Source organism: Pleurotus ostreatus (assembly GCF_014466165.1).
Source record: "Pleurotus ostreatus strain PC9 chromosome Unknown scaffold_8, whole genome shotgun sequence".
NCBI lineage: Eukaryota > Fungi > Basidiomycota > Agaricomycetes > Agaricales > Pleurotaceae > Pleurotus > Pleurotus ostreatus.
The window spans coordinates 2,111,889-2,125,111 of NW_023503163.1; the positions used below are offsets into that span (position 1 = coordinate 2,111,889).

General features: G+C 49.5%; 5 protein-coding genes and 1 non-coding gene across 6 annotated transcripts; 3 read left to right on the top strand and 3 right to left on the bottom strand.

The window, feature by feature from the left end:
- Positions 1–1,549: 1,549 nt before the first annotated feature.
- Positions 1,550–1,670, top strand: PC9H_011029. Its single transcript has one exon. It is a non-coding gene; the product is annotated as a tRNA-Pro (tRNA).
- A 271-nt stretch (positions 1,671–1,941) lies between these two features.
- Positions 1,942–4,416, bottom strand: PC9H_011030 (uncharacterized protein; the record flags this gene model as incomplete). Its single annotated transcript, XM_036780515.1, has 13 exons — positions 1,942–1,966; positions 2,022–2,194; positions 2,249–2,577; positions 2,636–2,689; positions 2,740–2,843; positions 2,897–2,964; positions 3,019–3,068; positions 3,127–3,465; positions 3,520–3,615; positions 3,668–3,719; positions 3,771–3,908; positions 3,986–4,207; positions 4,267–4,416. The coding sequence occupies 13 exons, from the start codon at positions 4,414–4,416 to the stop codon at positions 1,942–1,944; spliced, it is 1,800 nt and encodes a 599-aa protein (XP_036627898.1).
- A 1,666-nt stretch (positions 4,417–6,082) lies between these two features.
- On the top strand, positions 6,083–6,567 carry PC9H_011031 (uncharacterized protein; the record flags this gene model as incomplete). Its single annotated transcript, XM_036780516.1, has 2 exons — positions 6,083–6,346; positions 6,403–6,567. 2 exons carry the CDS (start codon positions 6,083–6,085, stop codon positions 6,565–6,567), a joined length of 429 nt encoding a protein of 142 aa, XP_036627899.1.
- Positions 6,568–6,844: 277 nt separating this feature from the next.
- Positions 6,845–8,559, top strand: PC9H_011032 (uncharacterized protein; the record flags this gene model as incomplete). The annotated part of the gene is made up of 5 exons (XM_036780517.1): positions 6,845–7,595; positions 7,645–7,764; positions 7,814–7,958; positions 8,009–8,244; positions 8,306–8,559. 5 exons carry the CDS (start codon positions 6,845–6,847, stop codon positions 8,557–8,559), a joined length of 1,506 nt encoding a protein of 501 aa, XP_036627900.1.
- A 338-nt stretch (positions 8,560–8,897) lies between these two features.
- Positions 8,898–9,563, bottom strand: RPL44 (40s ribosomal protein L44e; the record flags this gene model as incomplete). Its single annotated transcript, XM_036780518.1, has 7 exons — positions 8,898–8,900; positions 8,962–9,010; positions 9,063–9,148; positions 9,207–9,327; positions 9,381–9,411; positions 9,471–9,484; positions 9,547–9,563. 7 exons carry the CDS (start codon positions 9,561–9,563, stop codon positions 8,898–8,900), a joined length of 321 nt encoding a protein of 106 aa, XP_036627901.1.
- Positions 9,564–10,533: 970 nt separating this feature from the next.
- PC9H_011034 (uncharacterized protein) lies at positions 10,534–13,083 on the bottom strand (the record flags this gene model as incomplete). The annotated part of the gene is made up of 7 exons (XM_036780519.1): positions 10,534–10,815; positions 10,868–11,014; positions 11,074–11,259; positions 11,321–11,610; positions 11,672–11,942; positions 11,998–12,466; positions 12,518–13,083. The coding sequence occupies 7 exons, from the start codon at positions 13,081–13,083 to the stop codon at positions 10,534–10,536; spliced, it is 2,211 nt and encodes a 736-aa protein (XP_036627902.1).
- Between the last annotated feature and the right edge of the window lie 140 nt (positions 13,084–13,223).

Sequence of the window (13,223 nt, forward strand, 5' to 3'; positions counted from 1 at the left end):
AGCTTGGAAGGAGGAAGGAAGGGAATTATGACATTTTTCGGTCAAATGTGACCTCCGTCGTTCTCAAGACAGTGACCTGACGTTGATGTCTGTGTGTGCTCTGTCGCATGTCTGCTATTCCTGGCCAAAACAGCGGCCTGACAATCCTTTCCGTTCATTCGTACGCGTTTGGTGGATTTTGACCTTATCCGAGCACATGTTGGTGTAAGGTGTTCCATCATGAGGCCTGCTTCTCTTTCCGCCCTTTGTCTGATCGCCTGGGAACCTCACGTTGTTTCCGTTCCTTAGCTCCTTTTGATTCCCTTTAATTGCGGGTGTACCGACGCTATTCCGTCACTCAGTCGCTCCTCAGCCTCTGAATGAGGATGGACCGTAGGTCTGGCAACTGTACTCGTTATGATAAGCGCGCTTGTTCAGCTGTGAACTCAACCACGGCGTATTATCCAGGCAACCCACAGGACGGCACATCGACGTCATCTACCATACATCCGTCGTCGTCTTCAATGGCGAGGTCCTCTACAGCACGCGGCGGATTATGACTCTGCTCCAGGCAAATTCCATGTCCCTTGCTACCCACTTGCTATCGTTCTTTGTCTCTCGTTATATTCATGCAAGCGCACACTGTGCGAACGCTTGGGCCTCGACACCTGGAACATCTCGAATTAAGGGAACAAATACCAACCGATGAGTACACCGAAGAACCAGCTCGTGCTGCCCGACGCAAGTCCCAACTAATCGCGGCAAGCTCCCCCCCGTGTCAACTACCCCCACCATCGAACACCTTGCAAAATATAGCAATACAATTGGCAATGGCAATTGGCAACAAGAGAATCAGCTGTCCGATGTTCGCCCAAATCGGCAAGGCTTTTCACCTCGCTTTACCCTTGGGGAGCAGTTCTTCTGCACAAATTCCTTTTTCGGCGGTCACAGAACCGTGAGTTCCCCTTCTTTCAATACACCCTCCCCCCAGTCTCCATCCCAACCTACTTGACGCAGATTCCAAGGGCATCCTCACTCCTCTCATACACTACCGCTCACTGGCAGCACAATTTCAGCACGATCAGCACCAACAATTTCAGCAGGACATTTATGTAACCGTAAGTAGTTGTCAATGATCCAATCAATTGAATCAATTTCTCACAGTCGTGAGGTGAAGCACCAGTTTACTTTTCGACAGTGATTCATGAATCATGAAGTTACTTTTCTGACTTTTGGGGACTTTTGTATGGGAAAAAGTGGACACAGAATGGCCAAAAAGGAATTTGGTGCACTCTTTTTCGACTCACTTTTCCCATACGAAAGTTAGGCCGAAAAGTAACTTTGTGGATAACCATTGAAAAGTAACTTTGTGAGTGGCCGTTGAAAAGTAACCTTGTGAATCACCGAAAGGAGCGTGTATCATAAGGACAAATAGCCTTGAGCGTCTAAATCCATGAATTACCTTAAATAGCAAGTGTGATCGCGAGTGATTAATTTTTAGGAGCGTGGAAAATGCAGATGTCCTGTGTTCCAGGGCTCCTGTAGCGCAAGTGTAGGCTACTCAATACAGGGCCTGATGGTCTAGTGGTACGATGCTTGCTTCGGGGAATGCCATTCTAGGCATAGTAATACCGCCCTTCATGGAAAGGCTGAAATGCAAGAGGTCCCGGGTTCAATTCCCGGTCAGGCCCTTTTTATGTCTCTTAGCTCCCGAAATCGAAGGAAATGAATGATAGTCGCGACTACGCTAGCGGTGTCCGCTCAGCAAGGGGACAAGAGGGACGTCCGCTATGGTGTCATAGTATTTGAGGTATGCGGAAAACTAGGTTTTTTCACTGGTTGATAACACTTCTCTCCCCCAATCGGAGGCACCACAGAATCAAATAAGCGAGCTCTTTAATACCAACACGAAGGGAGTTCCAGTACGTAGCTTCGACTACCTATAAATCTCGGACCTCGCGTTCATTTTGAATTCTTCATCTTCATGCTATGTATCAAAATGATGAGCCGCACATGATGAAACTGGAAAATGAGGCGCGTACGTTGAAGAATCCAAGCCGCTCTTTGCGTCAGCCTTAGTCACCTTGCTAATATCTCTCTTAGGGCACAGCAGCCCATTCTTTAGCTGCTCGATGAGGGACTTGATTGAAGACCGAGGTCGCAACAACCCAGCTAAACTCCTCCTCTCTTGCTTTGGCACTGGGCAGTTCCCATGCTACACCAATAATAAACGGAACCGCCCAGGCATAATGATGAGATCGTAGCTCACCGTGAAGAGTTCCAGATCCTTCCTGAACAACGAATATTCCGTCTCCCAATTTGGTATGAGAGCAATGGGATGCTTAAAGTCGAGTCCAGCAACACCCTCGATGAACCCATTAAGCTTCGCGCAATACCAATCCGAATTGCCGCTGGGAGGCCCCGTTACCCCAACCGTAAGACCAGCACCAGCTCTCAACCCAACGTTCCCAGAAACCTTGACGTTGGAAAGTTTGCCCTTGCCTTCAGCGCCGAGGATGAGTTTTGGAGTGATAGAAAAGCCGATTTCACCCGTCGCTTTGTTGCCGTCTTCATCTTCGCTGATGCTCAAGTCGAAGTCTTGCCCGAGGTGGGGTTAGCGCACTGCGGACCTGAGTCATCTTTGTGGGGCACTCACATCCGTCTCGAGCATATGGTGTTGATTGTTCAGTACTTGGGATGGAGATAACAGCTTGATACAGGTTATTAGCCAAGCAACATCCCAAATGCACAATGGCATACCTCTATCGATGCCCCACTTAAAGCCTGTCTTGAGTTCGAGACCGACTCGAGCAGATGTATGGAATTCTCCGTCGATGCCGAACATAAGACCAGCAGCTAGATACCTGCCACCCAAAGTGTCAGCCATGGTACAATAGCACTCGAAACATTTACACACTTGAGATCAACCCCCGCATCAGGGATCGCCACTGGTTCTAACACAGTAAAGGATTTTTCAAATGTCCCCTAAAGATGGGGATTAGTTACTACTGGGTTCTGCTAAGTGGCCGTAGAATTTACCTCCAACGAGAGGGCTAAAGTCAGATGGTGCTCGAAGTGTGCGGAGAAGTCTAGGGAAGGAAGCGATCTAATCAATCGAGCTCGAAGCAAAGAAATAAGATAGCTCACCGACAAGATTGCTTGCCATTGCCTTGATCGACGAGAAGGTCAAGTCCACGACCGCTGCCGCACTGAAGAAGGCCGCACTACCATACGCTTTGTTATCCACCCTGGCATTAATTTCCGCTGTGAAAGCTAGATCGTTGCATCCAGCTAATGTTTTGTCTTCCGCCCAAGAGAGCGTATAATTCCTCGTCTTTGAGCCCCATTTGAATCCACCGTCGCTTCTTGTGCCATCAGTCTCTTCCCAAAACAACAATTTCTTTACATCAACCTCGCCGTCAGGTTTGGCGGCGTAGTAGGGATCTAGGATGGCCTTGACGGTTTTGATTGCGTTTTCGGTGACGTCTGGAAAGCGCAATGCGTTACTATTCCATTCGCTCTGTGGTTATTTGATCGTACCCTTTACCGCTTGTGCACTCCATTGATCCGCGCCAACCTGACTGATGATACTCCGTGGGACGGAGAAATCGGTGTCTACACCCGCGACATTGGTGCCTAGTGGACAATAGTGAATATTATGTTTGCTGAAACGTGTAATACTGCAGACCAACGGCAACTGCGAGGACTTGGCCGTACTTGGTTACATCAATGCTCGGGAACTGCACATTTAATCAGTTATTGTTCGGAATTTTGACTACAATAGTCTTTACATCGTCATCGATGCTGATAGCAAAGACTTGAGGCGCTGTTCCGTCACGGCGCGAGATCTTTGATGCAGCATGTTCGGGGATCGACTGGTTTTCATGAACCCGGAGGTTGGCGACGCGGGCGAATGGCTCAGATCCACACTACGATGTAACATTTGTTAGTCTAGTTCGGAGTAGGAGATTGAAGCCCGTTTACGTTTTCAGGTAGACGAACATACTTGTGGACGGGTCCGGCGCTGTCGAAGAGATGGCTTACCAAAAGGGGTGAATTTCTCGTCTAACAGCGTATATGGGTCTAATACAGACCTACAACCAGCGGCTTCCGCATCGTCGGAGTTACATACAAGACGAATGTCTTGCGCCATCGAATTTGCATCACAGTCGAGTATGACCCATCCTGCAGCAGGTGTGATATCTGAGATAGCGTGGGGTGCACCGATCTATCCCGAAGGTTGGTTAGCGAGACCTATGCACGAGAGGATATATGCTATGAACTAACCAATCTGATGGAGGCCGATTGTCCTTTTGTCGGAATATCATATGCACATTCGCCATTAAAGCATGGTTTGGACCAGTCATTGGCCCCACGCCCAGTAACCAAAGTGGCGGCAAGGATGGCCAGAACAAAGGTAGACTGGTATTGAGGCATCTCTGATTTACTATTGGTGAGCATCGGGCAGAGAAGAGTCAGCAAATATCTTACCAGCTGGGAACACAAGTATTGGACTTGCGGAGAGAATTGACTGATGTCTGAGTAGAATGCGAGAGTTGTTGCGGTATTTATAACGCTGGGTCCCGAGGAGGAGGTCAATGTATGTTCGGTGTTGATTCGTGTAGCTTGTCAACCTATCTCACTCGATGCACACCCATGTTTCTAGCCTCCTTCCCCTCGCTGGCCCAATCATTCAGACATACTTCATTGTACTGTGTGCAAAGCTTCGAGCGTTATAGCTTCACATTATAGCTGTAGTAATATTGCTAGTGCAGTAAACGTCCCTCTCTTCGGATGCACCAGTAGCGAGGAACTTGAAAGCATTCTGTCAGAGGGAGATTAATTCCGAATAACATTGTGAATTAGACCATCGACGGTCAAGCCTATGCGCTAAGACAGTGAATATAGGTTTCGAGAGCCTTGTAGACCTCTAGTTTGAGGTCTGACATGGTACTGACCTGAAACTCTCGTCAGCCCAACTGTCAGTGATCGCAAAGGGCTGTTATTCGGATCCATGGTCGTGGACGAAGTACAAGGTGGTCGTCACAAAGTCACACTGACTCGGTCACATTACTTACCGCTAAGTTATTCTCCCAGGTTAAATCAACCAGGTCATACTCGTTCGCTGGCTTGTCTCCTTCTACTTGTGCTAGCTTGCTTCATGTGTACTCAAAAGTAAGCTACTACGGTCACAAACGGTCACTCGGTTTGGCTACTATTCATCAGCAGTTGAAAAGCAATCAGATCAGCCCAAGACGGATTCCCCAAGCTGGGGAGGTCAATACCAAAACAAGTTCCCAGCCAAGCGGCTCCCGCTTATCGTCCTCACCGGGCTGGGAGATAAACAATAGGCCGACGGGGGATTCGAGTACATCTAATCCATCCGTCAACTCCCAAATCCCAAAAACTATGATGATGGGTGATCATATATATTGCCACATTCCTGCACGCTTCGACGCTTCTTTCCTCTTTTCTTGTTGTCACCACCATGTCGACTTTGACTACACAGCCGGATATTGCCCCCATTGATATCGACATTCCCGATAATTATGTCGCATACACGCTCAAGAACGAGAAACCTCGTCGGCCTTTCTCCTGGAAGAACTGGCGAAACGAGATCAGCTAGATCTCTGCTACCCTGCTGATCTCTACCCCGTCATCGGGATCGTCGGCGCATTCTACACGAGGCTCACATGGCAGACCGCCCTCTTCTCAATCCTCTATTACTATGTGACGGGGTTAGGGATTACTGCTGGGTATCATAGGCTGTGGTCTCATCGCTCATACAATGCCGGTGTACCACTCCAGCTCGCCCCGGCTCTTGCTGGCTCTGGTGCGTGTCAGGGCTCGATCAAGTGTTGGTCTAGAAAGCATCACGCTCATCATCGTTACACCGGCACCGAGCTCGATCCCTACAGCGCCAACAAAGGTTTTTACCACTCACACTTCAGGTGGATGCTAGTCGGGCCCCGCCGCAAGACCGGTGTCGCCGACATTTCCGACCTGAGCAAGACCCCCATCGTACGCTGGCAGAATAGGCATCATGTAGTCACCGCACTCGTAACTTGGCGAAGGATATCATAACTCCCATCACCGATTCCCTATGGACTACCGTAACGCCATTAAATGGTACCAGTACGATCCCACCAAATGGTTCATCTGGACTTGCGAACAAATTTCGTTCCCCATAGCTTACTCCGTTCTTCTCACAGTCCAAGAACAAGCCCAGAAACGACCTCTTATCCTTGTCTCTGGCTTCATGGAAGAACATCCAGGCAGGCGGCATCTACTCATCAAAATGATTGGAAAGGATGCTACTACTGCTTTCGTCGGAGGCGTTCACGATCATTCCAATGCCGCGCACAATGTACGCATCTCAAGACCCCACTCCTTCTCCCCTTTTCTAATCTTCGCCATCCACAGCTCTTAGCCATGAAGCGCGTCGGCGTCCTGCATGGTGACCACCCACACGGTTTGGAGGAGAAACTCATCCCACCGTCCCAGAGCCTCAAGATTGCTCGATATAACGAGTTGAGCTCTTCGTACGCTAGCAGTTCTTGGAGCGACAGTGAAGGGATGATACGATGAATTCATATTTTTTCCCTCCGCCCCTACTATTATACTTGTCCTTTTGTGTGCTTGGAGAGGTGTGACCCCAAACCTTTCTACGTGACATGTCAAATATCGTGGTTATGACCTACAACCACGAAGAAGAAGCTTATGCAAGACAAATGTCATGTGAACACTGTAACCAACTTTGATGATGAGCATACACTACGAAGCCACTAGCTGGCGCCGCGACATTACTCTGGGTTGCCCAACTCATCAGTCACGTTACTTACTACTAGGTTCTCTCTTGACGATCATGCCCTCAGCCAAATTCCCACTCATCGACCCTCAAAATCCTCTGTACTGCCCGGCGGTCTCCCCTTCTAGCTACCTGAGCCATCTACGAGGAAACCAAGGCTCCTTCGGGGATCAAAGAACTCTGTCCAGATCTTTCGCTCGTCTGCTAGTTCAAGCTCTAGACGCGATGCCCTCTGTATCCGAAAAACTATCTTCCGGGTCTCTATATGCTCATCTGCCACCTCTATGGGAATACGACGACGAATCGACATTGACTGTTTGTGACTCGGACATGGACTCTCTGGCGCGAAACCCCCACAAATCTCGGCCTTCGAAACGGAAGCGACTCTGCGATGATTCTGGAACGTTTCTTGAGCTAAAAGGACCGTCTAAATACGCGCGCTCATGCGCTTCTGTTCACGATAGCTCGTTCGAGGTTGGATTAACTCGTGATAAACTGCGCTATTCTAGCCTCGTCTCTTCCCCTCCCGAAATCGCCTCTGAGGACACCAGGTCTGAGGGAGATCGCCTTAGGGCTAGGATTCGAATTCTAGAAGGTCCAGTTGCTTTCTGCGTTGCGGGAATTCAGACTATATGCGTATATATAGATGCTCTCCGAGGTCCCGTAACTGGAACCGAAACTCCTCGAGGAATCAAGTTATTTATCGAACACCTGGACTCGTTGATGCCGGGTATACGCCTCAAAGATCGCATATATGCTCTGTCTGAATTATCCCATCAAGGCATCCTTGACTTCCTCGGGAACCACGGTACGCTGTGAATCGTGGTCGCTTACCTGCGTCCGTTTATTCCATTCAGGTCTTCTCACATATCGCATTCTCGACACTTTTCGAATGTCTGAGATTCGCTTCCTCTCTCTCGACAAATCACTGGCACGCGAAAACGGTCTCAACCTGGGTTCCTACGACACACTCTCAGGTAGGTCCACGCATCTCCGTTACCAACGAATCACACAGATAGATCCTAGTCCTCGGAAAACCGGACGCATTTTTATTCCTATCGGAACTCTCCCTCAACGGGGCTCAACTTCGCGACATCGACATTCTGAATGTACACCACCTTCCCCGTCTAAGTAGCCTATTCCTTGAAGAAACCGGTGTTGGAAACGAAACGTAGGCACTGTCCCTTTAGTTTCAGATAGCAATGGCTCACACACGTTTAGCATATTTCACCTTACTGCCCTCAAACGTACCTTGGCATTCCTCTCCCTTTCGCGTAACCCCGCCATTGACGACGACTCCGTCCCCGCTCTCCTCGTGCTAACTAAACTCGAATATCTCTGTCTTGTCGGCACCGGCGTACGGATGCCTGGTCTACGCCGGTTTGCCAACGCGATCTGGGAAGATGACCGTACCATAAGGATCGACTGCCCTGCCGAATGCGAAAAATACATCTCGCGTAAGCTCGCCCTCCATCACATATAGTTGTGGATGCATTGATTGATTGACCTTCTCTACAGGTGTTCATACCAAGTATCTAACGTGCCCCGCTCCGCCGCTCGTCGTCGCTCCAGAAGTTTGCGGACAACTCTCAGCGGGGGCACTGAAACGAAACTTAGCTGCTCACGCTATCGCTAACCCAACCATATTCGCCGGTGGAAATAAACAGGAAATGATGATCCGGTTAAAGGACATATTGGAGATGAGACGTTCCGATTTGCTGGTAAGGGATTTGATCCTTGGTGTAGACGAAGATGGGGATGTCGAAGACTGAATGAGGTAGAAAAGTAACTGCGATGAAAGAGATAACTGGGTTCATTTTTGTTTGTTTTCGTACGCTGTTCGTTGTTCATTGTTATATCGCTTTTGAAGCTCTTGAATATGCCTTCATCAACTACTACTCGCAGTGTGAACAGCCGGACCTAGTCTTCGCTTACGTTCGGAAACTCATTTATCTCTTCCTGTCAGTTATTCAGGATTATCCACATATACATACGTCGCGTGGCATGTAGTGATCAAGGAGATAATTGTAGCGCAAGAGTACATAACTGCTTGTGTGCATAGAGACAAATGAATGAACGTCGATAAGCATGGCCTCGTGTATATCGTCGTTCACTGAGATGGAAGAGAGGTTAGTCACTGATTGCTAGGATATTTTTCTGCATTGAACACATACGAATTGGAGGGCAGCACCCTTGGTCTTCTTCTCGCCACCGAGCTCGAAACTGGAGATAGGATATACCATCATACGAATAGCTTCAAGTATAGATCACTCACTGTTTGCATCGCTTCAGGGAAATTTGCATTTTGTACTTGCACACTGTGCATTCCAACCGTAGTACGACCTTCTTCGTTGTCTTAGCCTACGAAAGACGGGAATGTGAGATCCGTAATCGGTACACTCCACGCGCGAGGGCCTACCTTCTTGTGGAAGACAGGCTTTGTCTGACCACCATAACCCGACTGCTTGCGATCGTAGCGGCGCTTTCCCTGGGCGAAAAGGGAATCCTTGCCCTTCTTGTATTGTGTCACCTTATGAGGGCTACATCACCTCCTTTAGCCATACGTCCGTATCCAGAGCAATTCTAGACGTACGTGTGCTTCTTGCATGTCTTGCCCTTGCAGTCTACGCATCAGAGACGAGCTGTTAAGTCAGAAGGATCTCGGAAGTTTGCCTTAACTCACAGGTCCTGCGAGTCCTAGAATATTGCAGAACAAATGGTGGTCAGGTATTGTGCGGACAAGTACCGTCAAGACGTACTTCGGGATGTTGACCATTTTGTTGTTGAGAATGCCGCCGATGGGTGATCTACTTGCTACCAGATAATTCGATGGGGTGGTTCGGAAACTCCCGAATGGTGTGAAGTGTTCTGTATAGTTGCACTTTCAAGGTTTGTTAACTTATGTAATCGGACATCAACCAATTCGACGAAGGTAATTTGCACATAATGGATAACATCAGGAAAAGGGCAAGGGGTCTGAAAGCGCTTATTAAGCGCTTTCAGACAATCAGACGAGACTCTTAATTACGAAGGGTCACTTTTCTGAGTTCAGACACTCTTCTGAGCTCAGAAAGACTAAGACTTCTTCAAGGAGCATCAAGAGAGTATCAAGACAAGTCAAGATTCAATTCAGCCGGCTTTCAGACAAAGAAAAAGGATAACAAAGATCATATTAAGGAGTCGGAACAATGTGGTAAGGTGCCGAATAAGTGTGTATCAAGACAGAAGATCGAGCGTGTATGGGCGAGTATGGCGGGTGTCGAGCGAGAGTGTCCGAAGGAGAGTAGTAAGTAAAGAACATGTGTATGAAAGTGAAATCAGTGCAAATATAACTAAGCAATAGCGTAAAAGAAGGAATTTCAAAAGAGTGTATCAAGATGAAGGTCTTGAGAATATATGTTGAGGACTCGTGGGGTATAGCGACAGCCAGCAGTTAAGTGCTCGTCGATTCATTGAGTGTGGATATCAGACAGACGGAGGGGGGTTACGGCTGAGAACGAGAGGGGTGCGGCACCGTATTGGGTACATCATGTACGTGGCATGGCGGAGAAGCGATGAGAGCCTTGTATGTACAATTGCGCAACAAGAGTACTGTGCGCGTGCAGGAGATATGGACATGGGTATACTTAGGGCCTGAGCAGTGGTAGAGGCGCACGCGCTGGAGGCTCTTTGGTTAATCAGGAATCATTAGTGTCGTTGCAGCTAACAGTATACTTATGGTACTCACCGCCGTTGCTTCCATAGCCCTACTTCCGCCTCGGCCGGGGAACAAAGCTCGCACGGGCATCAAGAGGCTCTGCCAACATAACCTTGTCCTTGACCGGGGGCTTACACGCCGCAGAAGTAAAACTCTGCGCGGTCTCGATTATGTCACCCCAGCTCTCGAGGCTGAGCTTAAGGAAGCTCTGGGTCCAGCCAGCGGTTTTAGTGGCCCAAGTGGCGGAGTCGAACATTGGTAGGGTTACTTGGGTACCGTTAGGAGAGGGGCTGAGCACGTCCTGGGACCAGAGTTCCAAGGCGCGCTCCACCTAATAAAAGACAGTGGGTGAGAAAAAGATCAAAAGCAGCGAAAAAACTTACAGCAACAAGGGAAAGTGCCAACGCGCCTCCAGGAGGAACCAATGTCAGGTGGGGAAGACTCTTCACGGTGATAGCGCGGTTGATGAACTTGAAGTGAGCCGCAAATGTCTTAGCAACAATATCTGACTCAAACGAACCCTCCCAGTCCTAGACGGCCCATAATTAGACTTGCCGATGATTGAAAACTGGGACTTGGAGATACTGACATTGGGATTTTCAGAGTCGGCCACAGCGAACGTGAAGCCCCAGTACTTGGGTTTAAGAGCCCAAGTAACCCACGCCTTGCGGTATTCGAGGTCCTTGAACTCGGCATCGCTGTTCTCAAGTTGGAGCACAGCGTTGATCGCTTCTCCGGCAAGCCTTGTACGCCATTCATACGTGCGTTGAGTGATCTTGGAGATTCACCGAACAGTGAGTTGTTGGTGCCAGGAAGTCTTCAACATCAGGGCTTACCAGCGACAGGACTTTATCATCTGTATGATTCAGGCTGAACGTATGAGGAACCTCAGGGAATACAGTGTTCCAGACTGCCTGGTAGATCTTGATGTGCAAGGCACTCGCATTTTCCCAAGGATTGGTGAGTCTTGCGGCATACTTGATAACCGTTTCAATGTAAACCCGGCGGAAGGTTGCCTGGTCGACACCAGCTGGGAGATCTTTGTTGGTAGCCCTTGTCGAGGGCGGACGGCTTGGAACGGTGCTTGGTGCGCAGCTGACTTTGGTTGGGACAGACTCATGCTGAGCTAAAAGGTGCGCAACGAGTCAGGATAATATAAATGTAACACATTGAACACAAGAACTCACAGGATCTCTCGGATCTTTCTCCGTGGCCAACCGTAGGCTCAGCCCTTGAACGGAACTGCACAGGCCGGGCATTGAGAATGCCGTCATCAGAGTCAGCATCAAAAGCCTCTACGCTGTGGCTACTAGAGTGGGCATGAGGGACGGCACGACTCGGACTCGGAGGAGCAGCATGCGGCCTCTCTATGTCCGTGGGCGTCTTCGTCTTCTTGACAGATGGCTTGCTGGGCTGCACCTCCTTCAGCAGTTTCGCAGGCTGAATCGCGACAATGGCCTAGTAAAACAGTGAGTTCGAAAAATTGGAGGTATTTGGGTGAATAACAACTCACTGTCGAGGTTACACGCCTTCCAGCCTTAACAGGACTCAACTTTGCCGCAATCTGCTCTTCATCATCGGATCCATCTTTGTGATCCGCAATTCCACCGAATTTGACAGGAGATGCCTCCTCCGGAGTAAGGGGAGAATCGGGAATAAAGGTGGCTTTACGGTGAGGTGCTGGGCCGGGTCCGGGGGTGAAGAGGTTGTCTGGTGCACGCGAGTGAGGCTTCGTGGGACGGGGATGGGGAGTTTCAGGCTCCAGGGCATGCTCAGGCTCAGCGTTGTCGCTGAACGTGACAGCCCTCTCGCGTCCCTTGCCTTTCGGCACCTTGGGTGCCTTGTTCACATCGAAAGATTGAATCTCAGCAGCCTTCTCACCGGGGAACTTTGTTCCCGTCTTGACCCTCTTCGCCGGCGGCATCATGGCTTCTTCGATTGTGTTCACGCTGGCACCTCGCGTCTCCCAGGCCCTGCGAAGACTTTGACAACGCGTGAGCATTTGACTGATGATGAGAATCGAGATGACTTACTTGACCTTAGGTGGGATTGGCATCTGAGGCTCTTCTTCCATCACCATCACCTCTTCCTCCGCCTCCTGCGCTTCGTCAATGGCCAACAAGCCATGGTGACGAAGTAGCTCGATCTCAGCGCGTATAGAGACGCCTTTTTTCTTCTTGGACTTGGTGGTGGGCTTTGCGCGAGGTTGAGCAACGGGAACCTCGAAGTCCGAGCTAGGATCCATGAAGCCCTCAGGTACAAAGGATGACTTGCTTTCACCATCTGAGCTGATACCATGGTTCTCCTTGTCAGATTCTGGCTGTGTGACGTCCAACAACGCGTGGCTACGCTTCAGAGGCTGCCGCCGAGGACGAACACGAGGCTCGCTTGCTTCGTCTGCCTCCTTGTTGCGGAGAATAGCAGCCTCTGCCTGGGCAACTTTGGTGAGTTTTTTCCTGGTTTTTACCTCTGCCTGTTTTTTGCTGAGTTTCTCGGCCTCAGCCGCCTCCTGTATCTCAGCCTTGCTGCGTCGCCGTTGCTTCGGGACCGCATCACCGGGATGCACATCGACATTTTTCGCGCGGGTCTTGGGAGGCATCGAGATTGGGAGGCAGAGGAAGTGTTTTCAGTGACGGGCAGGTGGTGGTTGAACTCGAACGGTGGGAACAGGGTATGTGTCGCTTTTTCTCTGTTTGTCAACATGGTCACTAAGTTATATATTAGATTGATGGAACTAGG